This window comes from Hyla sarda, chromosome 2 (genome assembly GCF_029499605.1).
Source record: "Hyla sarda isolate aHylSar1 chromosome 2, aHylSar1.hap1, whole genome shotgun sequence".
NCBI classification, from domain to species: domain Eukaryota; kingdom Metazoa; phylum Chordata; class Amphibia; order Anura; family Hylidae; genus Hyla; species Hyla sarda.
In genome coordinates, this window is record NC_079190.1 from 343,428,686 (window position 1) to 343,454,189 (window position 25,504).

Consider the following 25,504-nt stretch of genomic DNA (forward strand, 5'->3'; position numbering starts at 1 on the left):
AGCCACGGCCCCTCATCTCATCCAGCTGAGTACACAGCTCCTCCCCTCCCCCCTGCTCTGTATTCTAAGGACACAGGTCTGCTCAGGAGAAGGACCTCACAGAGAAGATAAGTGTTATCTAAAGGGGAGGATGAGAAGGTCCACGGGCTGGGAATGTATGGACTGCAGGGGAATAAATCTCATACTGGGAATGATCTCTATATGTAAAGGGGGAGATCTATCAAAACCTGCGCAGAGGAAAAGTTGCCCATAGCAACCAATCAGATCGCTTCTTTCCTTTTTCACAGGCCTTCATAAAAATGAAAGCAGCAAGCTGATTGGTTGCTATGGGCAACTGGGCAAGTTTTCTTCTGCACAGGTTTTGATAAATCTCCCCCTATATGTGAAGGGGGAGGGGGGGGGGACTCCTGAATGACACATGCTGGGAGTTGTAGTCCCTGTTGTGTGTGTGTGTGTATGCTAGTGTTTACAAACCAGTGTGCCTCCAGCTGTTGCAAAACTACAACTCCTAGCATGCCCAAAGGCTATCAGGGCATGCTGGGAGTTGTAGTTTTGCAACACCTGGAGGCACCCTGGTTGGGAAACACTGGTGTATAGAAAAAAATCACACTGCACATGATTTGCATTTAAAAATTATTTTTTATTAATATTACAAAAGTATTCACCCAAAGTGCTCACTGAATAGCGCGACAGTCCGTTAGGTCTCCGTTATATATTTCACCCTTTTCCGGGCATTCCAGAGTCCATGTGGTTCACCTTCCTCTCACGAAGGAGAAGCCGCAAATGAGCGCTGGACACTTCCGTTGTGTCCGGCGCTCATTTGCGGCTTCTCCTTCGTGAGAGGAAGGTGAACCACATGGACTCTGGAATGCCTGGAAAAGGGTGAAATATATAACGGAGACCTAACGGACTGTCGCGCTATTTAGTGAGCACTTTGGGTGAATACTTTTGTAATATTACTAAGAAATAACTGGATGGTTTATATTACTAAAAAATAATTTTTAAATGCAAATCATGTGCAGTGTGATTTTTTTCTATATGTCTGAACACGGATTGAGCCTGTGTATAAGGGGGCTGACCCGGGAAAATAGTTGGGTGGGTAAAGGGCGGAACAAACAAACAAAAAAAAAAGGAGCCGCCCCATAGCAGCAAGGCATGTGGCATGCTGGGATTTGTAGTTTTCAGCACAGCAAGAAACAGGAAATAGAAGCAAAGATAGGAAAACCAAGTGGGGGATAAAAAGACAACAAAGAACGGAAATAGAGTAGGCTAAACAACAAGAATAGAAACGATACAAAACAAATAGTCAAAAACGGAAAAACACGTTGACCACCGAGTACCCCTTTAAGAGGGCTTGATTTTTTAAGGACAAATTGTGCTGTCTATTGGCCCTACTTTGTACTTTGAAAGGGTTAATAGCTGAAAGTGGCGATCGCCACATGCTAGCTATTGGCAGAAGCCCCTGTCTACTGAAAACAGACGAAGGCCGCTTCAAACGCTTTTACTGCCCAAGGATTTAACCATACATCTTGGGGCAGGTAAGAGTTAAAAATGCAGAAACATTTGAGTGGTTGCAGTTATGTCCTCTAAATTAGTGAGCGCTACATTCTCTTAGGTAGTTTAAAGCTGCTAAGCCCAGATTTTGTCCAGAAAGTAGGGGCAGTGGAAATGTGTTTCCTGGAGTTGTAAAACTTTTTTCACTTTCCAGCAGACTCTTGTGGCAGCTTGCTTTACATGACTCAAGCCAGTGCTTGACCTTACACATGGTGATCTTGGGCATATGTGCATCTGCTGCTTCGTGTAAACCTATGAGGCACCTGATGCACAGTATGTGTGCTCATGCCTATACATAACATTTGGATATGTTGATCTATATATCAGAAGTTTTCTTGGCTTATATACCAATGGGATAGTGCAACCACAGTTTAAGTACACCTTTTATGACCTTAGTTACTACTTTGGGTACGGTACATGTATGCAAACTAGAAGGCCTGGCTTAAAGGGGTATTCCAGGGAAAAACTTTTTTTTTTCTTCCTATATCAACTGGCTCCAGAAAGTTAAAAAGATTTGTAGATTACTTCTATTAAAAAATCTTAATCCTTTCAATAATTATCAGCTGCTGAAGTTGAGTTGTTGTTTTGCTCTCTGCTGACATCTCTGCTTGTCTCAGGAACTGCACAGAGTAGAAGAGGTTTGCTATGGGGATTTGCTTCTAAACTGGGCGGTTCCCGAGACATGTGTCATCAGAAAGCACTAAGACAGAAAAGAACAACTCAACTTCAGCAACTCATAAGTACTGAAAGGATTAAGATTTTTTAATAGAAGTAATTTACAAATCTGTTTAACTTTCTGGAGCCAGTTGATGTAGAAATTTTTTTTTTTCCTGGATAACCCCTTTAACCCCTTCCCGACCTATGACATACCTGTACGTCATGGGTGGCAAGGTGTTCCGGTGTTCCCGACCCATGACATACAGGTACGTCATGAACATTACTGCCGCTGCTCGCGGCACCCCGCAGCGCCCGGAAAGATGGTGGCTATCACCGATAGCCAGCCATCTTACCGTGCGACCACGGGGGGTTTCATCCCCCCCCCCCCCCCAGCGATCGCTGCTATCAGCTGGTCAAATCTGACTAGCTGATAGCAGCGTTTCGCTATGAAAATACTTAGCAGCGCGGTGTGTGAGTCCCGATCACGGGGATCGGGACACACACCGCTCTGCTAAGTGTCCCTGACCCGTCCCCCGGCCTCACTTACCCGTCCGAGCGGTGTCCCGAGCGGTCCCGGAGTCCTCCATGCGGTCCTGGCTGCGCTGCGTCCCGGAGGTGAGTTTCCGGCAGCAGTGCGGCATCTTCATTGGCAGCAGTGAGATCGCCGTAAAGCGATCTCACTGCTGCCTCTGAGATTTTCAAAACTGCAACTCCCAGCATGCCCAGACAGCCTTTGGCTTTCTGGGCATGCTGGGAGTTGTAGTTTTGCAACATCTGGAGGTCCACAGTTTGGAGACCACTGTATAATGGTCTCCAATCTGTGCTCTTCCAGATTTTGCAAAACTACAAATCTCAGCATGCTCAGTCTGTCCAGGCATGCTGGGAGTTGTAGTTCTTTAACATCTGGAAGAGCACAGATTGGAGACCATTATACAGTGGTCTCCAAACTGTGGACCTCCAGATGTTGCAAAACTACAACTCCCAGCATGTCCAGACTGCCCAAGCATGCTGAAAGTTGTAGTTCGGCAACATCTGATCCTTCAGATATTGCCGAACTACAACTTCCAGCATGCCTGGGCAGTCTGGGCATGCTGGGAGTTGTAGTTTTGCAACAACTGGAGGCACACTAGTTGGGAAACATTGTCCGTTTCCTACCTCAGTGCCTCCAGCTGTTGCAATTGTTGCAAAACTATAACTCCCAGCATGCATTGGCAGACGATGCATGCTGGGAGTTGTAGTTTTGCAACAGCTGGAGGCACACTGGTTTGGAAACACTAAGTTTGGTTGCAAAACACTTGAAAGTTTATTACTTAACTTAGTGTTTCCAAACCAGCGTTCCTCCAGCTGTTGCAAAACCACAACTCCCAGCATGCACGGACAGCCAAAGGGCATGCTCGGAGTTTGCAACAGCTGGATGTTTGCCCCCCCCCCCCCAATGTGAATGTACAGGGTACACTCGCATGGGCGGAGGTTTACAGTGAGTGCTGCAAGTTTGAGATGTCGCAAATTTTGCGCTGCAGCTCAAACTTCCAGCGGCAAACTTGCTGTGAACCTCTGCCCATGTGACTGTACCCTAAAAACACTACACTACACTTACACTAACCTAAAATAAAAAGTACAAAACACGACATATACACATACCCCTACACAGCCCCCCTCCCCCCAAAAAATGAAAAACGTCTGGTACGCTACTGTTTCCAAAACGGAGCCTCCAGCTGTTGCAAAATAATAACTCCCAGTATTGCCGGACAGCCATTGACTGTCCAGGCATGCTGGGAGTTTTGCAACAGCTGGAGGCACCCTGTTTGGGAATCATTGGCATAGAATACCCCTATGTCCACCCCTATGCAAATCCCTAATTCAGGCCTCAAATGCGCATGGCGCTCTCTCACTTTGGAGCCCTGTCGTATTTCAGGGCAACAGTTTTGGGACACATATGGGGTATCTCCGTACTCGGGAGAAATTGCCTTACAAATTTTGGGGGGCTTTTTCTTCTTTAACCCCTTATGAAAAGGTGAAGTTGGGGTTTACACCAGCATGTTAGTGTAAAAAAATAAATTTTTTACACTGACATGCTGGTGTTGCCCTATACTTTTCATTTTCACAAGAGGTAAAAGGGAAAAAAGACCCCCAAAATTTGTAACGCAATTTCTCCCGACTATGGAGATACCCCATATGTGGGCGCAAAGTGCTCTGGGGGCGCAGAACAAGGCCCAGAAGGGAGAGTGCACCATGTACATTTTAGGCGATTTGCACAGGGGTGGCTGATTGTTACAGCAGTTCTGACAAACGCAAAACAATAAATATCCATATGTGACCCCATTTTGGAAACTACACCCCTCACGGAATTTAATAAGGGGTGCAGTGAACATTTACACCCCACAGGTGTCTGGCAGATTTTTGGAACAGTGGTCTGTGAAAATGAAAAATAAAATTTTTGATTTGCACAGTCCACTGTTTAAAATATCTGTCAAACGCCAGTGGGGTGTAAATGCTCACTGCACCCCTTATTACATTCCATGAGGGGTATAGTTTCCAAAATGGGGTCACATGTGAGGGGGTCCACTGTTTTGGCACCATAGGGGCTTCCTAAATGGGACATGCCCCCCAAAAACCCTTTCAGAAAAACTCACTCTCCAAAATCCCATTGTCGCTCCTTCCCTTCTGAGCCCTCTACTGCGCCCGCCGAACACTTTACATACGCATATGAGGTATTTCCTTACTCGAGAGAAATTGGGTTACAAATTTTAGGGTGATTTCTCTCCTTTTACCCCTTGTAAAAATTCAAAAATTGGGTCTACAAGAAAATGCGAGTGTAAAAAATGAAGATTTAGAATTTTCTCCTTCACTTTGCTGCTATTCCTGTGAAACACCTAAAGGGTTAAAACACTTACTGAATGTCATTTTGAATACTTTGGGGGGTGCAGTTTTTATAATGGGGTCATTTATGGGGTATTTTTAATATGAAGACCCTTAAAATCCACTTCCAACCTGAACTGGGCCCTGAAAAATTACGATTTTGAAAATCTTGAGAAAAATTGGAAAATTCCTGCGGATCTTTGAAGCCCTCTGGTGTCTTCCAAAAGTAAAAACTTGTCAATTTTTTTATGCAAACACAAAGTAGACATATTGTATATGTGAATCAATATGTAATTTCATGAAATTTTTAGATTTTTTACCAAGAAAGGATACAAATATCAGTGAAATTTTACCACTATGTTAAAGTAGAATATGTCACGAAAAAACAATCTCTGAATCAGAATGATAAGTAAAAGCATTACAAAGTTATTAATGTTTGAAGTGACAGTGGTCAGATTTTCAAAAAATGCCCAGGTCATGAAGGTGAAAATGGGCTGGGTCATGAAGGGGTTAAGTTGCTGCAAAGTCCATTGCCTTTATGGATCCCACTTTGTGTACTGGGGCACAGTTATGCTGGAACAGAAAAGGGCCTTCACCAAACTATTCCCACAAAGTAGGAAGCGTAGAATTGTCTAGAAATTCTTTGTATGCCTTCAGGAACTAAAGGGCTTAGGCCAACTGATGGCAAAAAAAACCCATAGCATTATCCCTCTTTCACCAAATAGTCCAGTGGCGGTGTGCTTTTCTTCACTTCATCCAATGTTTAGTATTGTTTGGTTGTGAAAGGGTGCATTCACGGTACGTAATTTCAGAGCAAAGCAAATCCTCTCAGAAGTTTTGTTGCAGCCTCCTCCCCTTGTTTTCAATGGGATTCAACTGTACTGCACACTGCTAAAATTTACGCCATGAAGACTCCAATGAAAAAATTAATGTTTTATACTTTTGACAGATCTGCTTAAAGGAGAACTTTACAGAAAATGTTTCCATTACCTCTGTGCCCGGCTGCAAAAACGAAATAAAAAAAACTTTAACTCACCTCAAGACATTCCCCCGTTGCGCTGATATCGGCATCCCGATCCTCCGGTGCTGGTGGTCTTCTTACTTTCTTGGGGCTGGTGAGTCACACTGCGCTCAGCGTATTGCCGGCCACAGCGATGTCCCTCCTCGGCCGGTGATTGGCTGAGCATACTGTCAAATAAGGAGCCTGGTCCCTGCCTTCTCCCTGCTGCCTGGGCTCCTTACATGACATTGCGCTCAGCATAGCACCGTCCGAGGCGGGACTTCGCTGTGGCCGGAGATACGCTGAGCGCAGTGTGACTCGCCATCCCCAGAAAGCAAGAAGAAGACCAGCACAGGAGGACTGGAGGAATGTCTTAAAGTGAATTAAAGTGCAGCCCGGGCACTGATGTAAGTTTTTTGAGGAGGGCAGATCACACAGGTTGTCACATGTAGATGGTGGTGATTCACACAGGCTGTTTGTCTGTAGCAAAAGGGTAAGAAGGTAGGGGTAAGAGGAGGGAATCCCATTCCTCAGCATCCTTTTCTGTCTGCACAAGAGAGAAGAGATCCCTCATGAGCTGTGCTGACACTTGACAGCTGAAGGCAGGGTTATCCTGGACACACTCAACTTGAATCCATCACGGGTTACTGTGAGGGACATGCCCTCTTGAGAAAAGTCTGAAACTGTATAAACATGCTGCAAACTGTACATCAGGATATCTTCTCCTTTTCATTTGTTTATATTGCCCCTTGGTCTTTGAGTTTTGCCATTGCTCTTGTTCATATGAGGACTTTCATACCTGACCACAGTATTTGTCTCCTTTACGGTCTACGCAACTACTGTAAAACATCCTTCCATGCCAATTATGACCCTCCTCACTGCGGTGTGACTTTGTTGTTTTGCGATGCCAGTGATCTTTAATTTATCTTTTGTGAATTTAATAAAAATACAAATAAAAATAACTGTACATCAGGTGCCTGGAAATAACTGAAGCAAAAGAAATTGTCATCTAAATCTTAGTGCTACTAAAGATAGCCACTTATATGTAAAATTACATTTATACCTGTTAGAATTGTCCAAAGTCCTTGAAAAAATATACAGTATTTGTAAGGTGCAGTTGTTTATCATATGGTATAAATGTGTTGTAAAACAAGCTTATCATTGATGCATTTCCCCCCCCAGCATTATCTGCATACCAGAGGTACTACAGTTTACAATCAGACTACTGGAAGGTGAGTAGGACTTTATTAACCACTCCTTCAAAATTTGTATCGAAGTATCTGTAATACAGTGAAATATCTCCATCCTTGTCTGTCTGAATTTTCGCTGTATAACTGGGCTTTACAGTATGAAACATTGCCTATATGTAATTCAGTAAATGTTGTTGTGGTGTTGATGGCAAAGTCTTTATTTATTTATGTTGGGACCTTGTAGTAAAATATAACAAATAAAAACAAGTCTAGTTTTCCTCACCTTCATTCTGCATTGAATACTCCATAATGAAAATGTGAAAAAGAATGTATAAATGTTTGCTCATTTAGTAAAAAGGAAAACTAAATATTCTAATGGACATAAGTATTCAGGCTCTTTGCTATGACAATAGTCCAGAGGCCTCCCATGTCTCTTGATCATCTCTGAGATGTTTCTACCCATTGTTTGGAGTCACTTGTGGTAAATTCACTTTATTATACATGATTTGAAGAGACATATCCCTGTCTATATAAGGTCTCACAGCTGACAATGAATACCAGAGCAAAAAATTGACTATGAGGAGGACAGAACAGCCAGTAGAGCTCAGAGACTGTGAATGCACAGATCTGTAGAAGGTACAAAGTATTTCTGCTTCACTGACAGTTCCCGAGAGCATAGGGGTCTCCATATTTCTAAAATGGAAGCGGTTTGGAACAACCAGGACTCTTAGAGCTTACTGTCCCACCAAACTAAGTAATTTGGCTGAAGGGTTTTGTTGAGAGATGGCCAAAAATGGTGTCTCTGGCTGAACTCCTGAGTGCAGACTGTGTAAACTTCCAGGAAGTCAACCACCACTGCAGCACTCCACCAATTGGGGCTTTATGGCAGAGTGGCCTGAAAGAATCTCCTCCTCAGTGAAAGACATGAAAGCAGCCTTCACAAAAAAAAAATTAATTTAGAGGACTCTCGTACTGTGATAAACAAGATTCACTTTTCTCTAGATTCTCTGGTAAAACCAATATTTAACTTTTTCGACTCAATTGTACACATTGCACAATATTTTTAATAAAAACCTAAATTGGAGTGCTCAGGACCTCAAACTGGGCAGAAGGTTCACCTTTCAACAAGACAATGACCCTACAGTCAAGACATAGGAGGGGCTTAGAGGCAACTCTGTGAATGACCTTGAATGGCCTTACTAGAGCCCTGACTTGAGCCTAAATTAAAAACTTCTGTTAGAGAACTGGAAATGGCTGTCCACTGATGGTATCCAACCAACCTGACAGCTTGAGCGGGTGTGCAGAGTAGAATAGCAGTTTGTGGCATCATCTCCAATAAGACTGTGGAGGCTGTAATTGCTGCCAAAGAGGCTTCAACTAAGTCCTGAGTAAAGGTTGTGAATACTTCTATAACTGTAATATAAAAATTTTGCCTTTTTAATAAATTAATAGATTTTCTAACATACTGTTTTAACTTTATTATGGGGTAATTAGTACAGATCAGCTAAGATGGCGGCAAAGGTCCCCTCACCTGCCTCCGTCTGTCCCCCAGGGTCTTCTGCACTGATCTGCCTTCCAGCAGACCAGAGCAGAAGATTGCTGATAATACTGATCAGTGCTATGTCCTATGCATAGCACTGAACAGTATTAGCAATCTAATGATTGCTATATATAGTCCCCTATGAGGACTACAAAAGTGTAAAAAAAATAAAAATAAATAAAAGTGATTTTTTTTTTTTTAAACACCCCTTTTCCCCATATTAACCCCTTAAGGACGCAGGACGTAAATGTACGTCCTGGTGAGGTGGTACTTAACGCACCAGGACGTACATTTACGTCCTAAGCATAACCGTGGGCATAGGAGCCAGGGATCCGCCGGCAATGGCCGAAGCCCGCGATCTCGCGGGTGTCCGCCATTAACCCCTCAGGTGCCGGGATCAATACAGATCCCGGCATCTGCGGGAGTTCGCGATTTAAATGAACGATCGGATCGCCCGCAGCGCTGCTGCGGGGATCCGATCATTCATAACGCCGCACGGAGGTCCCCTCTGCTTCCTCCGTGCGGCTCCCGGCGTCTCCTGCTCTGGTCTGTGATCGAGCAGACCAGAGCAGGAGATGACCGATAATACTGATCTGTTCTATGTCCTATACATAGAACAGATCAGTATTAGCAATCATGGTATTGCTATGAATAGTCCCCTATGGGGACTATTCAAGTGTAAAAAAAAATGTTAAAAAATGTAAAAGTAAAAGTAAAAAAAAAGTGAAAAATCCCCTCCCCCAATAAAAAAGTAAAGCGTCCGTTTTTTCCTATTTTACCCCCAAAAAGCGTAAAAAACATTTTTTATAGACATATTTGGTATTGCCGCGTGCGTAAATGTCCGAAATATTAAAATAAAATGTTAATGATCCCGTACGGTGAACGGCGTGAACGAAAAAAAATAAAAAAAGTCCCAAATTCCTACTTTTTTAATACATTTTATAAAAAAAAAATTATAAAAAGTGTATTAAAAGTTTTTTAAAGTACAGATCATGGCGCAAAAAATGAGCCCCCATACCGCCACTTATACGGAAAAATAAAAAAGTTAGAGGTCATCAAAATAAAGGGATTATAAACGTACTAATTTGGTTAAAAAGTTTGTGATTTTTTTTAAGCGCAACAATAATATAAAAGTATATAATAATGGGTATCATTTTAATCGTATTGACCCTAAGAATAAAGAACACACGTCATTTTTACCATAAATTGTACGGCGTGAAAACAAAACCTTCCAAAATTAGCAAAATTGCGTTTTTCGTTTTAATTTCCCCACAAAAATAGTGTTTTTTGGTTGCGCCATACATTTTATGATATAATGAGTGATGTCATTACAAAGGACAACTGGTCACGCAAAAAATAAGCCCTCATACTAGTCTGTGGAAATATAAAAGAGATGATTTTTAGAAGGCGAGGAGGAAAAAATGAAAACGTAAAAATTAAATTGTCTGAGTCCTTAAAGGGGTAGTCCAGTGGTGAAAAACTTATCCCCTATCCTAAGGATAGGGGATAAGTTTGAGATCGCGGGGGGTCCGACCGCTGGGGCCCCCTGCGATCTCTCTGTACGGGGCCCCGGCTCTCCGCCGAGATAGCGGGTGTCGACCCCCGCACGAGGCGGCGGCCGACACGCCCCCTCAATACATCTCTAGAGCCGGAGATTGCCGAAGGCAGCGCTTCGGCTCTGCCATAGAGTTGTATTGAGGGGGCGTGTCGGCCGCCGCCTCGTGCGGAGGTCGACACGCCCTCTTCCAGCGGGCTGTCGGGGCTCCGTACAGGAGATCGCGGGGGGCCCCAGGGGTCGGACCCCCCGCGATCTGCAACTTATCCCCTATCCTTAGGATAGGGGATAAGTTGCTCACCACTGAATCACCACTGGACTACTCCTTTAAGGCCAAAATGGGCTGAGTCCTTAAGGGGTTAATACACAAGCGTAAAAAAAATTATAACTGAACATATTTGGTATTGTCGCGTGCGTAAATGTCCGAACTATAAAAATATTTTAATGATCCCCCTACGGCAACGGCATTAACGTTAAAAAAAAGTCCAAATTTTAAGCTTTTTTTGTCACAAACTGCAAAAATTTTTAATAAAAAGCAATCAAAAAGTCACATATGTGCAAACGTGGTACTAAAACAAACTACAGATCATGGGGCAAAAAATGAGCCCTCACACATCCCCTGAATACGGAAAAATACGAAAGTTAGAGGTGGTAAAAAAGTTTGAGTTTTTTTTTTTTAAAGCGGTACAATAATAGTAACCATGGGTATCATTCTAATCGAATTGACCCAGAGAGTAAAGAAAACATGTAATTTTTACCGTAAAATGTACAGTGTGAAAATTAATAAAAATTTCCGTACACACAAAATAATTTTTGTGGTTAACCATACATTTTTTGGGTAAAATGAGTGATGTTATTACAAAAGTGCAACTGGTCATGCAACAAACAAACCCTCATTTGGGTCTGGGAATGGAAATATAAGATTTACCGTATATACTCGAGTATAAGCCGAGTTTTTGAGCACGATTTTTCGTGCTGAAAACACCCCCCTCGGCTTATACTGGAGTGAACTCTCCGCCCTCAGTGGTCTTCAACCTGCGGACCTCCAGATGTTTCAAAACTACAACTCCCAGCAAGCCCGGGCAGCCATCGGCTGTCCGGGCTTGCTGGGAGTTGTAGTTTTGAAACATCTGGAGGTCCGTAGGTTGAAGACCACTGCGGCCTTCGACAACAGACCCCCTCCCTCTCACCCCCTTTAGTTCTGTACTCACCTCTGCTCGGCGGGACGTTAGGGTGCGCTGGTCCGGGCCATCTGTGCTGCAGGGACAGTCTGGTGCGGAGGGATTGTCTTTCCGGGCTGTCCATCTTCACCGTGGGGGCCTCTTCTCCGTGCTTCGGGCCCGGCCCTGGAATAGTCACATTGCCTTGACGACGACGCACAGGGACGTTCATGAGCACAGGGACGTCCTCATCAAGGCAACGTCTCTATTCCGGGCCCGAAGCGCTTATTGGTTCTCTTAGTCTCTGTGTTATACTATGTACTAGAATATTATACTATGTACTAGGCTAGATTCCTATATGACATTTTGTAGCCGTTTTCTGAATTTTGGTTTGTGGTCTCTTGTTTCAAAATGTTGTGTGCTCCATATGCTTCTAAATATGACATTGGTCATATAAAACACTAAGGGCAGAGTCACGCCGGATGTATCCATAGGGTATTTTACACTGTGGATGTGCCGACAACCCTCACACAGGACATGCCATAAGTATGAAGCCCCGTTATCCTGAAAATTAAAGGGGGCTTTTCCTTTCCTTGGGTGTTTTAGCTCACACTAGCTTGGTTTTATTTGGACAGGTAATGCAATGTTTGCCCAACTGGGAGCTTACAGATGTTGCAAAACTACAGCTCCCAACATACCTGGACAGTCAGACTGTCAGCATGTAGGTAGTTGTAGTTTTAGAACAGCTGCAGGGGGGTGGAAATTAAAAAAGAACAAAAAAAAAAACTACTTGTCCAAGGGACTAAAGCGGAACACAATCTACTTGTCCCTCAAGAAAATCCACTTGTCCTGGTAGATGAAATAATTTCAACCAAAATAGTACAATTCCCCCCACTAGACCATCAGGGATGGATATAAGATCCCTTTAGACACTGCTGTCAACTTAGACAGCGGTGATCTAATGGTTTAATAGCGGCCACGGTGATCGCAGCATGTCTCAAACTGCTTCTCCAGTTTGTGTGGTGCACTTTATTTACTCTAATTTGTGTCAGAAAATGCTGGAAGTTGCATTTAGTTACTAGATAACTACAACACCCAGCATGCCCTAATACAGCCTATGGTTGTGTGGGTGTTGCAGCATGTTGCACTCTATGGTTAATGTTATTGCGTAACATGCTGGGAGTTGTAGTTTTGGTTTGTGTCAGCTGCACAGCTATAGGCTGTGTCAAGGAATACTGGGAATTACAGTTAGTAACTACAACACCCAGCATGTCCTGATGCAGCCTATGGCTCTGCAGCTGACCCGAACCAAAACTACAACTCCCAGCATGTTGCACTTTATAGTTCTACAGTTTAGGTTATGGTGCAACATGCTGGGAGTTGTAGTTTTGGTTCGGCGTGTTTGCATGCATCCGTGGGGCTCTTGGTCGTTGGGCGAGTAAGAAGGGGGCGGGATTCTAGTGGTGCAATTTAGTGCGGGTGGCCAGAAACCACTAAAAATAAATAAAATTAGCACAACTGGCAGCAGCACTTGTCAGTCCGCCCCTGTACAAAACATACATACATACATACATACACACACATATACATACACTGGGCAACTGACCCCTATATTATACATTACATACAGACACATCATCATACATACACCCGCCTCTGCCCCCCATCATACATTACATACACACACACACACAGACATCATACACACATTACACATACACTCAAACCATACATATACACCATACATATGCACACGTCATACATACACCCGCCACTGCCCCATCATACATTACATACACACATAGACATCATACACACATCATATATACACAGACATCATACACACATCATATGTACACAGACATCTTACATACACAGACAACATATACACATCACACATACACACATCATATATACACAGACAGCACACACATCACATACACAGACATCATACACACATCACATATACACAGACATCATACACACATCACATATACACAGACATCACACACACATCATACATACACAGATATCATACACACATCATATATACACAGACACCATACACACATCATATATACACAGACACCATACACACATCATATATACACAGACATCATACACACATCATATATACACAGACATCATACACACATCACATATACACAGATATCATACACACATCACATATACACAGATATCATACACACATCACATATACACAGATATCATACACACATCACATATACACAGATATCATACACACATCACATATACACAGATATCATACACACATCACATATACACAGATATCATACACACATCATACACACATCACATATACACAGACATCATACACACATCATACACACATCATATTTACACAGACATCACACACACATCATACACACATCACATATACACAGACATCATACACACATCACATATACACAGACATCATACACACATCACATATACACAGACATCATACACGCATCACATATACACAGACATCATACACGCATCACATATACACAGACATCATACACGCATCACATATACACAGACATCATACACGCATCACACATACACAGACATCATACACGCATCACACATACACAGACATCATACACGCATCGCATATACACAGACATCATACACGCATCGCATATACACAGACATCATACACGCATCACATATACACAGACATCATACACGCATCACATATACACAGACATCATACACGCATCACATATACACAGACATCATACACGCATCACATACACAGACATCATACACGCATCACACATACACAGACATCATACACGCATCACACATACACAGACATCATACACGCATCACACACACAGACATCATACACGCATCACACATACACAGACATCATACACGCATCACACATACACAGACATCATACACGCATCACACATACACAGACATCATACACGCATCACACATACACAGACATCATACACGCATCACACATACACAGACATCATACACGCATCACACATACACAGACATCATACACGCATCACACATACACAGACATCATACATGCATCACATATACACAGACATCATACACGCATCACATATACACAGACATCACACACGCATCACATATACACAGACATCACACACGCATCACACATACACAGACATCACACACGCATCACACATACAGACATCACACACGCATCACACATACACAGACATCACACACGCATCACACATACACAGACATCATACACGCATCACACATACACAGACATCATACACGCATCACACATACACAGACATCATACACGCATCACACATACACAGACATCATACACGCATCACACATACACAGACATCATACACGCATCACACATACACAGACATCATACACGCATCACACATAAACAGACATCATACACGCATCACACATACACTCACACCATACATACACCCGCCGCTGATACACCGCCCCCCTAATTATACATTACATACATATACAACCACCCTCGGCCTCCTCACCTGAGCCTCACACCCTTGCTTTATATTACACAAGAAGCAGGGGGAGTGCGAGAACGAACACAGCTCTGTACACAGCTCCTCCCCCGCACACGGCTCAATCCCCCTTCCCCTCCCCCGCACACGGCTCAATCCCCCTTCCCCTCCCCCTGCTCTGTCTCCACAGGACCTAATCTACCAGGGAGAGGCTGCAAGTTTGCACGGGAAAAACACAGAGTAGGGGTGGGGGGGAGGAGAGGAGAGGAGAGGACGCACTGCAGGGGGCTGGGGAGGATTTATGTGTGAAGGAGGACAGACTGCACGGGCTGGTTCGGAAATCTCACCTCACACGGGGGGGGGGGAGGGGGGGTTGGGGTTCTCTGAGCAGCGGCCCCTGGCTACTGAAATCAGCTGGGGGCCGCCGCCCCCTCAATACACCCTGAGCGCATGTGTGAGGTGCAGACTTGCATCCGCTCCTGCGCCTCACACCGGCATTAATGAAAAATAAGGGGGAAGTCGGTCTGTCCCTGCTTGCCCGATACAGGGCTTAATCTATAAAAAAAATTCACCTGCCCGGCGCCCAAAACTACTTGTCCCGTGCGTTGGGCGATAGGATTTCCACATCCCTGAGCTGCAAGACCCAGTTTGGGAAACACTGGCCTAATATAGAGGGCTTGGTCTGACAAATCCATATGTAAATTATGTACACAGGACAGCTTTGTTTTCCCTATATTTTTTAACTGCACATTTTTTTTATGCAAGTGATACAAGAGGATTGTGAGAGGAGAAAAAAAATAAATAAAATCTTACACAATGTTGTAGTGCACGGGTAGCCAGCATTGTCATAGTGGTACTAAAACAAGCAAACAAACCCCTGACCCCCAATAAAGTGTTGTCTTAATGGATTTCTTCATCTCCAAAACTTTTTTTTCTTGTCCAGAGGGTTGGGGATAACAAGCTGATGCCGGCTTCAGTGCCACCATTCAGACCCCCACCGATCATGAAAACATGTTCCCCCAAATGAAAGGGGCATTCAGCATTTAGAGTCCCATTGATCAAAATTCCCCCCCCCCCCCCCTATTCTTAGTATAGGAGATGATAATCTGGAGATAGGATTACATATTTAATACACAAGTCATTTTTACATGTTGTTAAGCACTAAAGAAAATAAAAAGTTCTTCTGTTTGTGAGAAGGGCATCGGAGCTTTGAAAATCCTTACATTTCACTTCTTAAACCACTTATGTGCATTAGTACTCTGTTTTGGCCTGTGAAATGTAAACTAGAGTGTGGCAGAAAGTTTCTCAGACCAAGTGTTGAAATATGTTTACAGATGTGATTAGTGCCCTACATATACATTGCCATTTACATCTGTGACGGTGTGGAATTGTTGTTCCCAAAACTGAGAAACACTTTGCATAAAATATTTTTAATATTGCTTTGAAGACAATTTTGTATTTCGCAGCAATAATCCAAGCCTTTTTTTAATTTTATTTTTTTGTAATTTTTCACAAGTTTACTAGCTACATAATATCTAGTGGTTGTGGGCTCTGAAGTGTTATCTATGAACAGTCTCTTTATGGGTAAAACCGTAGTCTGTGTTGCTGGCCTGGAATGGGTTAAATCAATCATTTTAATGATATGCCTTAATGAGCGGAGCCGAGCAGTGTTTGTAAATGTACCTAATATCCCAGGAATTTACTGATTAGACTTGAATTCCCTTTGATTTCCCATTGTTAGCTGGAGTGCCTGCACTCGAATACACATAATGCTAGAAAATCAGATTCTGAAGTCTATAACATAGCAGAACAGTGAATGTCACACAAGCCTTTCTACTGAAAAGGCAATCATCTCTCTAGATTACTAGTGTTGATTATTTACAGCATGAATCACACATCAGTCACACTCCTGTGCTGTCACCTTGCCAGAAAATATGACGCACTAAATGGATCAACTAAATGGCCCACTTTTTCTTAGCATTTTTTTTTACAAAACATAAATTTTGCACTTTTTTTTTAAACATCCCAAAAGAAGAATTAGCCATTTGCTAGCTGATTTTGAATAAAGTGGGTTAATAGGCTTCCACAGTACATTCTAAAGACCGATTAGTTGTGAAATGATATGCAGATTGTACTGTACAGTTTACTCCTCTTTGCTGGATTTAGCCCTAGATGCTCATAGAATGCGGACTGAACACATTATAGATCCTAGTGCTGGGCGATATGGCCTAAAATTAATATCGCTGTATTTTTTTTTACTATCGCAGTATCACGGTATTACCGCCTGGCCGCCATACCCCCCCCCCCCCCCCCCCCCGCGAGCGGGGTCCCTGTGCCCACTAGCTGTGTCAAATGTGCCCCCCGCGAGCACTACCATCACCGCTAGTGGGGTCCCTGTGTCCAATAGCAGTGTCAAATGTGCCCCCCGTGAGCGCTACCATCACCGCTAGCGGGGTCCCTGTGCCCACTAGCGGTGTCAAATGTGCCCCCCCGCGAGCTCTACCATCACCGCTAGCGGTGTCACAAGAATTCCGACCACGGCTCTGTTCCCCGTCCCTGTCAGCTCTTAGGGTACAGGAACAGATTTAAAAGCCTCGCGCGCAGCTAGCGTAGGGCTAACGTAGGCAGCGCTAGGAGCCTAGCGTTAGCCCCACGCTATTTGCGTAGTACTGCGCATGCGCAGTACTACGTTAGCTGCGCGCGAGGCTTTTAAATCTGTTCCCGTACCCTAAGAGCTGAAAGGGACGGGGAACAGAGCCGCGGTCGGAATTCTTGTGACACCGCTAGCGGTGATGGCAGCGCTCGCGGGGGGGGGGGGCGCATTTGACACCACTAGTGGGCACAGGGACCCCGCTAGCGGGGACGGTAGCGCTCGCGGGGGGCACATTTGACACCTCTAGTGGGCACAGGGACCCCGCTAGCGGGGACGGTAGCCCTCGCGGGGGGCACATTTGACACCTCTAGTGGGCACAGGGACTCCACTAGCGGTGGGGATTGATCGTGCTCGCGGGGACACAGTAAATGGATTAGCTGCGCTGGGCTCTACAATTCATCCGGAGGGTGGGGGAGGGGCCCGACCGGTATAGCGGTATGGGCTAAAATCCATACCGTGGGAGAAAAAAAATACGGTATCCGGTTCATACCGGTATACCGCCCAGCACTAATAGATCCTTTTATTAAAAGAAAGGGAATTAGTTAAGCCACCAGCTCCTCATTGGTTTAAATCTTCTGTTGACATACCAGGGGTGTGGAAATAAGAAAAAAAGAAAAGAAAAAAGAAAACTTGTCCAAGGGACTAAAACGGAACACAATCTACTTGTCCTTCATGAAAATCCACTTGTCCTGGTAGACACAATAATTTCACTCAAAATAGTATGTAAATAAGCTCTTTAGTTTTTGCACTTTCGTTTAAAAAAATATATATATTTGAGGAGAAATAAAAAATTTTAACTGATTTTGCTAATTTAGGGGTTTTCTTTTTTCTTTTTTTATGCCATTCACCTTGTGGTCAAACTTACATGTTATTTTGATACTTTAGGCCGGCCTGATTACAGCAATACCAAATTTTAGTTTGTCATGTTTTACTAATTAAAAAAATTTCTAAGAACTTTTTTTTTTCCTGACCCCCTTATTTTTTCCATATACTGGGCTGTGTGAGTGCTCGATCCACCCCACTAGACCACCAGGGATGGATAGAAGATCCCTTTAAACGCCTCTGTCAGCTTTGGGTTAATAGCCGGCCACCACGATCGCTGCATGCCGGCTATTAGTGGCGGCACCCAAATACTGAAATCGGCTAGGGGCCACCAGGTATAGGGTGGGTTTGAGTCAGGAGCCTGCTCCATACACCCTGAGTTCAGGTGTTTTAACTTTAGAGGGGGAGGTCGTTCCTGCCCTGCTTGCCTGAAGCAAGGTTAAAGGGGTTCTCCGGTGCTTAGACCTCTTATCCCCTATCCAAAGGATAGGGGATAAGATGCCTGATCGCGGGAGTCCCGCTGCTGGGGACCCCAGTGATCTTGCACGCGGCACCCCGTTTGTAATCAGTCCCCTGAGCGTGTTCGCTCCGGGTCTGATTACAGACGACCACAGGGCCGGCGGCGTGTGACGTCATGCTCTACCATTCTGATGGAGGGGACATAATCAGTGGTGTAGGCTTTGTTTGACATTATTATGGGGCATTTTTACAGCCCTACTGTTCCACGGCACTCAGCTCCGCCCAATCCCCGCCAGCTGGCATTTCAGTGGGAATCCTTGCACTATGGCTTTTCAGCTGCAGGGGGAGGGTCAATTTTCGCCAATGAGGTTCAGTCTGCTGGTGGCTCTACCCCCCTTCTCCTTAGGTTAGCGCTATCGCTCCCTTGATCATATGTTTGGGCGATCTCTAAAGCGCCCTAGGGTGGTCTCTTCGGGTTCCTCTCCGGAACTCAGGACAGGCGCTCTCCTCATAGTTCTCGCTCCTCTTTCCTGGTTTTCCGGAAGCGCACCTGATCTCAGGGTCGCTCTCCTGTTCGCCGCCCTAGTTCTCCAGATTTGTGTACCAGGTCTATTTCACCTACATCCAAGGCTGCCTCCACCCGCTCCCATCTCCTGGGGAACAGGAAGATGTGGAATCAGGTTCTGCCTCTGACTTAGTGGACCGAACCGGCATGGTAGACAACTTAGTCTTGGCCATCAGGGATACCTTTCACCTAGAGGACCCAGGAACTTCGGACCCAGCTCCAGAAGTTTGCTTTCACCGCTCCCGTCCCTCTCCTAAGGTTTTCAGCTCTCCTGCTGAATTTGACACCTTACTGGAAACAGCATGAAGCATCCTGACATGCTTTTAAGGGACTAAGAAGGTTCAGGCACAGTTTCCTTTTGCCGAGGACATCATTGCAAGAAGGACATTTCCACGAACCGTGGATCCTTCGGTTTCCCGCCTGTCAAAGGCAACTACTCTGCCTTTGGCGAATGCAGCGTCTTTTAAGGAGCCGGCGGACAAGAGGATTGAAAATCTGGAGAAATTCGCCTTTGAAGCAGCAGGTTCATCTTTACTTCCTACCTTTGCTTCTGCTTAAGTGTCAAAAGCCCTTTCTGTCTGGGCTTCTCAACTCCGCCAGGGCATTTTGTCCAGGGCCCCTTCGGAAGATTTGGCGGATCTTGCACTTCAACTCTCAAATGCTGGAGACTTTGTGCTCTGCTTCTAGGCAGTCAGCCTGTTGTACAGCTTTTGCCACAGGTAATCTAGTGGCACTTCATCGTTCCATGTGGCTCAAGGCCTGGGACGCTGATACCGCTTCCAAGAAATCTCTCACTGAGGTTCCTTTTACCGGGTCTCGACTTATTGGGAAACGCCTGGATGAGATAATCTGAGGCGTACTGGAGGTAAGAGCTCCTTAATACCACAGAATGTCTCACTGTACCGCCTCCCGAAGGAAGTCGACCTCCTTCTGGTCCTTTTTTCGGTCCTATGGCTCGAGTAGGGTGACCAGACCAGCACCCTCACAGGAGAAGAAGGCTCCTTCTTTCAAGACCCATCCTTCCTGGAAATCGGATAACCATTCCGGCCATTTTGCGGCCAATTCGGGCGTTTGTAAGCCTCCCTCTGCCTGGAGGGATGCTCCCACCTGAAGATTCTTCTTGGGTGCGAGGGCATTTGTCCCTTTTCCGGGATGTTTGGTCCACCCACGTGCAGGACTCTAAGGTCCAAGATGTCGTTTCCAACGGCTATCGGATCGAGTTTACTACTTTTGCAAGGGATCGTTTTTTTTCGTTTTTCCTACCGGGAAGTTCTTCTCCCCAACTCAGGGCAATCTACCTTTGCCTCCCCCATTGGGAGTTGCTTCTCCAAGACCGTCCGGTTAGTCGGACAACTCCACAGCTGTGGCGTATGTCAATCATCTGGGCGGCGCCTGCAGCTCAGTGGCAATGGCCGAGGTTTCCAAGATCCTTCTCTGGGTGGAGCTCAGAGTTCCCTCCATCTCGGTGATTTACATACCAGGCGTGAAAAATTGGGAGGCGGGCTTTCTCAGCTGCTCCACAGCTGACCCCAGTGAGTGGTCTCTTCATCCAGAAGCGTTTGCAGAAATCTGCAACCTCTGGGACTCCCAGGATGTTGACCTATTTGCCCCCCCCCCCCCCCCCAGCCAGAAAGTTTCTCGCTTTGTGGCGAAGTCCTGGGATCCCTTGGCCCTAGCCGTGGACGCCCTGGTGCTTCCCTGGTCACACTTCGCCCTCCCCTATCTCTTAGCTTCTCTTCCTCTCCTTCCCAGGGTCCTGAGGAAGCTAAAAGCAGAGGGCGTCCCCGCCATTCTCATGGCTCTGGAGTGGCCCATGCGGGCGTGGTACGCCGACGTAGTTCATCTAGTGGACGACGTGCCACTGTGCTTCCCAGTTTGTCCCGACCTGCTCTCTCAGGGTCCCCTTTGCCACTGCAGTTTAGTCGTTGCATTTGACGGCGTGGCAGTTGAGACCACGGTTCTGAGGGCCAGGGGGTTCTCTCCCCAAGTAGTTCGCACTGTGATCAAGGAGTGCAAGCCCTCCTGTGAGGATTTACCACTGTACTTGGCGGTCTTATTTTCATTGGTGTGAATCTCACTCCTTTTCTCTAGTTACGTTCTCCCTCCCAAGACTTCTTTCCTTTTTACAATTGGGGCTGGAACAATGCTTGGCTATCAGTTCCCTTAAGGGACAAGTTTCGTCTCTCTCTCTTTCAGCATCCCCTGTCATCCGATCCTCACATCCGGAACTTTCTGCAGGGTGTTGCTCATGCGGCTCCGCCTTTCAGATCCCCTACTCCACCTTGGGATCTAAATTTGGTTCTCAGTGCCCTACAGGGTACTCCCTTCAAACCTCTCCAGGATGTTCCTCTTGGTATCATTTCCCGGAAGGTGGCCTTCCTCATTGCTGTCACTTCCATTAGGAGAGTTTCGTAGCTGGCAGTTTTCTCCTGCCGTTCTCCCTACCTGGTCTTACACAAGGACAAGGTTGTTTTTCGTCCGGTCCCGTACTTCTTGCCTAAGGTGGTCTCCGCCTTTCACCTAAATGAGGACATCCATTTGTCCTGCTCCATCTCATTCCAGGGAACGTTTGCTTCATGGTTTTTGATGCGGTCTGGGCTGTTACGATTTACCTTTCAGTCACGTCTTCCTTTCACCAGAGTGACTCCTTCTTTGTCCTTACGGAGGGTCGTCGTAAGGGGCTTCCTACTTCGAAAGAGACCTTTTCACGGCGGATCCGTTCTGCCATTTCGGAAGCTTACTGCTGCAAGGGGAAGACTTCCCCTTTCAGGGTCTCGGCTTATTCCACTCGTTCTGTCAGGGCCTCCTGGGCTCCGCACAACAGGGCTTTGGCCTTGAACATTTGTAAGGCTGCCAACTGGTCGTCCTTGCACACGTTTACAAAGTTTTACCAGGTACATACCTTTGCATCTGCTGATGCTGGTCTGGGCCGCAAGGTGGTGCAGGCGGCTGTGGTCCAGCCTTTCACCTAAGTTGCTTACATTTTTTGCCCACCCCGGGGACTGCTTTGGTACATCCTACGGTTTGTGTCCCCCCCCCAAATGGAGCCGACCGAGAAAAGTAGATTTTTATGCATACCGTAAAATCTTTGTCTGAGGATCCATTGGGGGACACAGCACCCACCCTTTTTTTCTGGTGTTCCTGGTTCTGATGCCTGTCTGAGGGTGGTTTCAGTTAATTTTTATTCTGTGGTTTCCTCAGTTTGTTTTTTCTTTACCGGTCGGTCCTCTCCTACTGCTCTGGGACTAAACTGATTAGCTCAGGTGCCTGTGGGAGGGTATATCCTGCTGGGAGGAGCAGATTTTTCTTGTTGCCAAGTGTCAAGCCTCCTAGTGGCAGCAGCATATACCCACGGTTTGTGTCCCCCAATGGATCCTCCGAAATCTACTTATTCTTCCATTCTGCCTAGTCTTTTTGTAGACTAAGGCCAACATCCTCCCCCATTCAGTGGCAGATAATAGTTCTACACAGACTTTCTGTAGATCTTATGTGTGGCATTTATCATTGTAGGTGTAAGTGAAGCATAGTTCTACACCTTTTTTTTTTTTTTTTTTTTTATATGTAGGAGCACCAAATTTATTAAATGGTCAGAGCATTTCATACATTTTCTAAAATTTCTCTCTTCACATACACCAAAAAGCTAAGTCTGGGCTGGTGTACTTTAGAGACTTTTCAGTGTCTCTGCGCCTTTTTTGCACCTTACTACAACCTTTAGGGGTCACCCCCCAAGGGGTTAGCCCTAAACTAGAAACCCCCCTAAAACTCGATTTTATTAAATCATTTAAAACATATGAGCTAATTGTTGTCTTTGTGATAAGCGTGCATCCAAAAGACACTGGTATTGCTCATGTGCTCAAACAGCACTAATATGAGGATACCGTTGATCTATCACAAAAGGCGCAGTTCATAAATCCCTTCCATATCATGTGTATTGCCATAATCGGTGGATTGCAACTCAAAATCAGCAGAAATGTGTAAACCAAAAGAAGCAAATAAACCCTGCTTGTGCTTTTTTTGCGCCTTTTCGAGACACAAAAACAGTCTAAAGACAATAATAAATGTCGGCCTATAAGTTAATGACAATTGTAGAATAAATCACCTGGATTTACCTGTACTTTATTCACTTTATCATCCCCTTCCCATAGACTTTCGTTGAGGGGGCGGGCGTGACGTTACGTCATGAGGGGCGGCCCTGAACACAGAAGCCCGCGCACACATCGTTCGGAACAATAACTTCCGGACACTGGGGAGCGGAGATCCGAAAGCAGGGGAACTGAGTACCCCTTTAAGTACCATTATTAGAATCACCTGCACTACAAGCCTATGCTAATAGGTTAGTGCTGATGATGATGAAGACAGATTCGCTTTAAAAAATCTTTCATCCCTGTCACCTGCACTAAACTACCGCTACAGACAGGTGGTGCTGATGAAAAGAAAAACAGACACGACTCTATAGTAGGGGGTTCTTACCAAGGAAAGTTACACCAGCAGAGTATAACTTTAGATAAGGTGTGTGTGTGAATCCCTACTGCCCTCCTCACCATAATCCAGAAACTTCCTCCAAATACGGTGGGATCAAAAGCAGGTTCTGGGAACACTATTGGAAAGGACATCATGCAACACATTTCACAGGATATTTGCTTCATCAGGCATGTTAAAGTGGGTATATATAGACGGAACTGCATTAACCCTTCATGTGTACTTGCACACAAATTGCAAAATTCACACAAAAAATACATATTATATACATATTAAAAATAAATACAAAATTGAAACATACCAGTGTATGTAGATATATTGAGAGAGATAAAAACAATTATATGAAATATAACAATTCAATTGTTTTTTATTTTAAAAGGTTAGGTTAGTGCAGGTGACAGATTTCCTTTTAACTTTGGGTGATATTTTTCGCCTATCATTTTGTCTTTAAAAAGCAAAAAACGAAATCCTGAAACCTTGCTCTTCTACTCTAACCACTTAGCCTTATGTGATAAGCTTCCTGCTCTGTACAGATCACTTTCCTGGTGCTGACTTTTTATCATCTTCATCCCAGGCAGGATCACACATGAGAGCTTAGGGTATATTTACACTTGTATCCCATATTGCATACCAAATGATACCAATTTGGCTAAATGTTGCATTCATTTAGGTACAATTACATAATTCTAAGTATGTAAAGCCATAAAAAGTACACATTTTAAATGTATACACGTGTAGACCAATAGCTCACCATATGTCACTTATATACTTCTGTGGGTAGAAAAAGTATATGTTCTTGTACGATTTTTTTTATGTGATACATAAGTGTATTTTGTAGATCTTTTCTATACCACAAAGAAATCGTAGATAATCATTGAGGGGACATAACAGAGCCAAAAGTGACATACTAGACTAAGTTGGCATAATGCAAGTGAGTATACTGCAGCATATGGTTAGGTACCTTTAACGTAACTGCCAAAGTACTACAGATGCTTATTTACATTACAGAATCCACCATTCACAATATGTGGTGGGCAAAGCTTACCATTGCCCCACTAAATACTGCTGCACAGTGACCTCGTACATGCTACAAGAATGCCAAGAGAGCTCACCCATAAAGTTATAGGAACCTGGAACCTCTTGGTTAAACATATCTATGAACTCACACAATGACTGCCTTCATGTACTGCACAAAAATATAATAAAATACAATAGAAAAGGAAAACTTATTTAAAAAAAAGGAATATATGTCAGTAGCAGGTGATCGGATATGTGATACTTTTCATTTATTAATTTTTTTCGTCCATGTTTGTTTGGATGGTTTTATGCATTTCCATTTAATATAAATCCTATTGTTTTTCAGAATGCTGCCTTTCTTTATGGCCTTGGATTGGTCTACTTCCATTACAATGCATTTCACTGGTAGGTTTTTAAGCCTTAAAGTTTATTTGTACATGTTAGAGATGAGCGAACTTACAGTAAATTCGATTCGTCACAAA

At 44.5% G+C, this 25,504-nt stretch overlaps 1 protein-coding gene across 6 annotated transcripts in view; it reads left to right on the forward strand.

The window, feature by feature from the left end:
• The window catches only part of KDM6A (lysine demethylase 6A), a 176,396-nt gene that overhangs the window by 55,895 nt on the left and 94,997 nt on the right, over positions 1-25,504 (forward strand). For all 6 annotated transcript variants that reach the window (XM_056558175.1, XM_056558180.1, XM_056558181.1 and 3 more), the window contains exons 4-5: positions 7,253-7,302; positions 25,369-25,427. In XM_056558175.1, the coding sequence (XP_056414150.1) occupies positions 7,253-7,302; positions 25,369-25,427 (109 nt within the window). The remainder of the gene's footprint in view (positions 1-7,252; positions 7,303-25,368; positions 25,428-25,504) is intronic.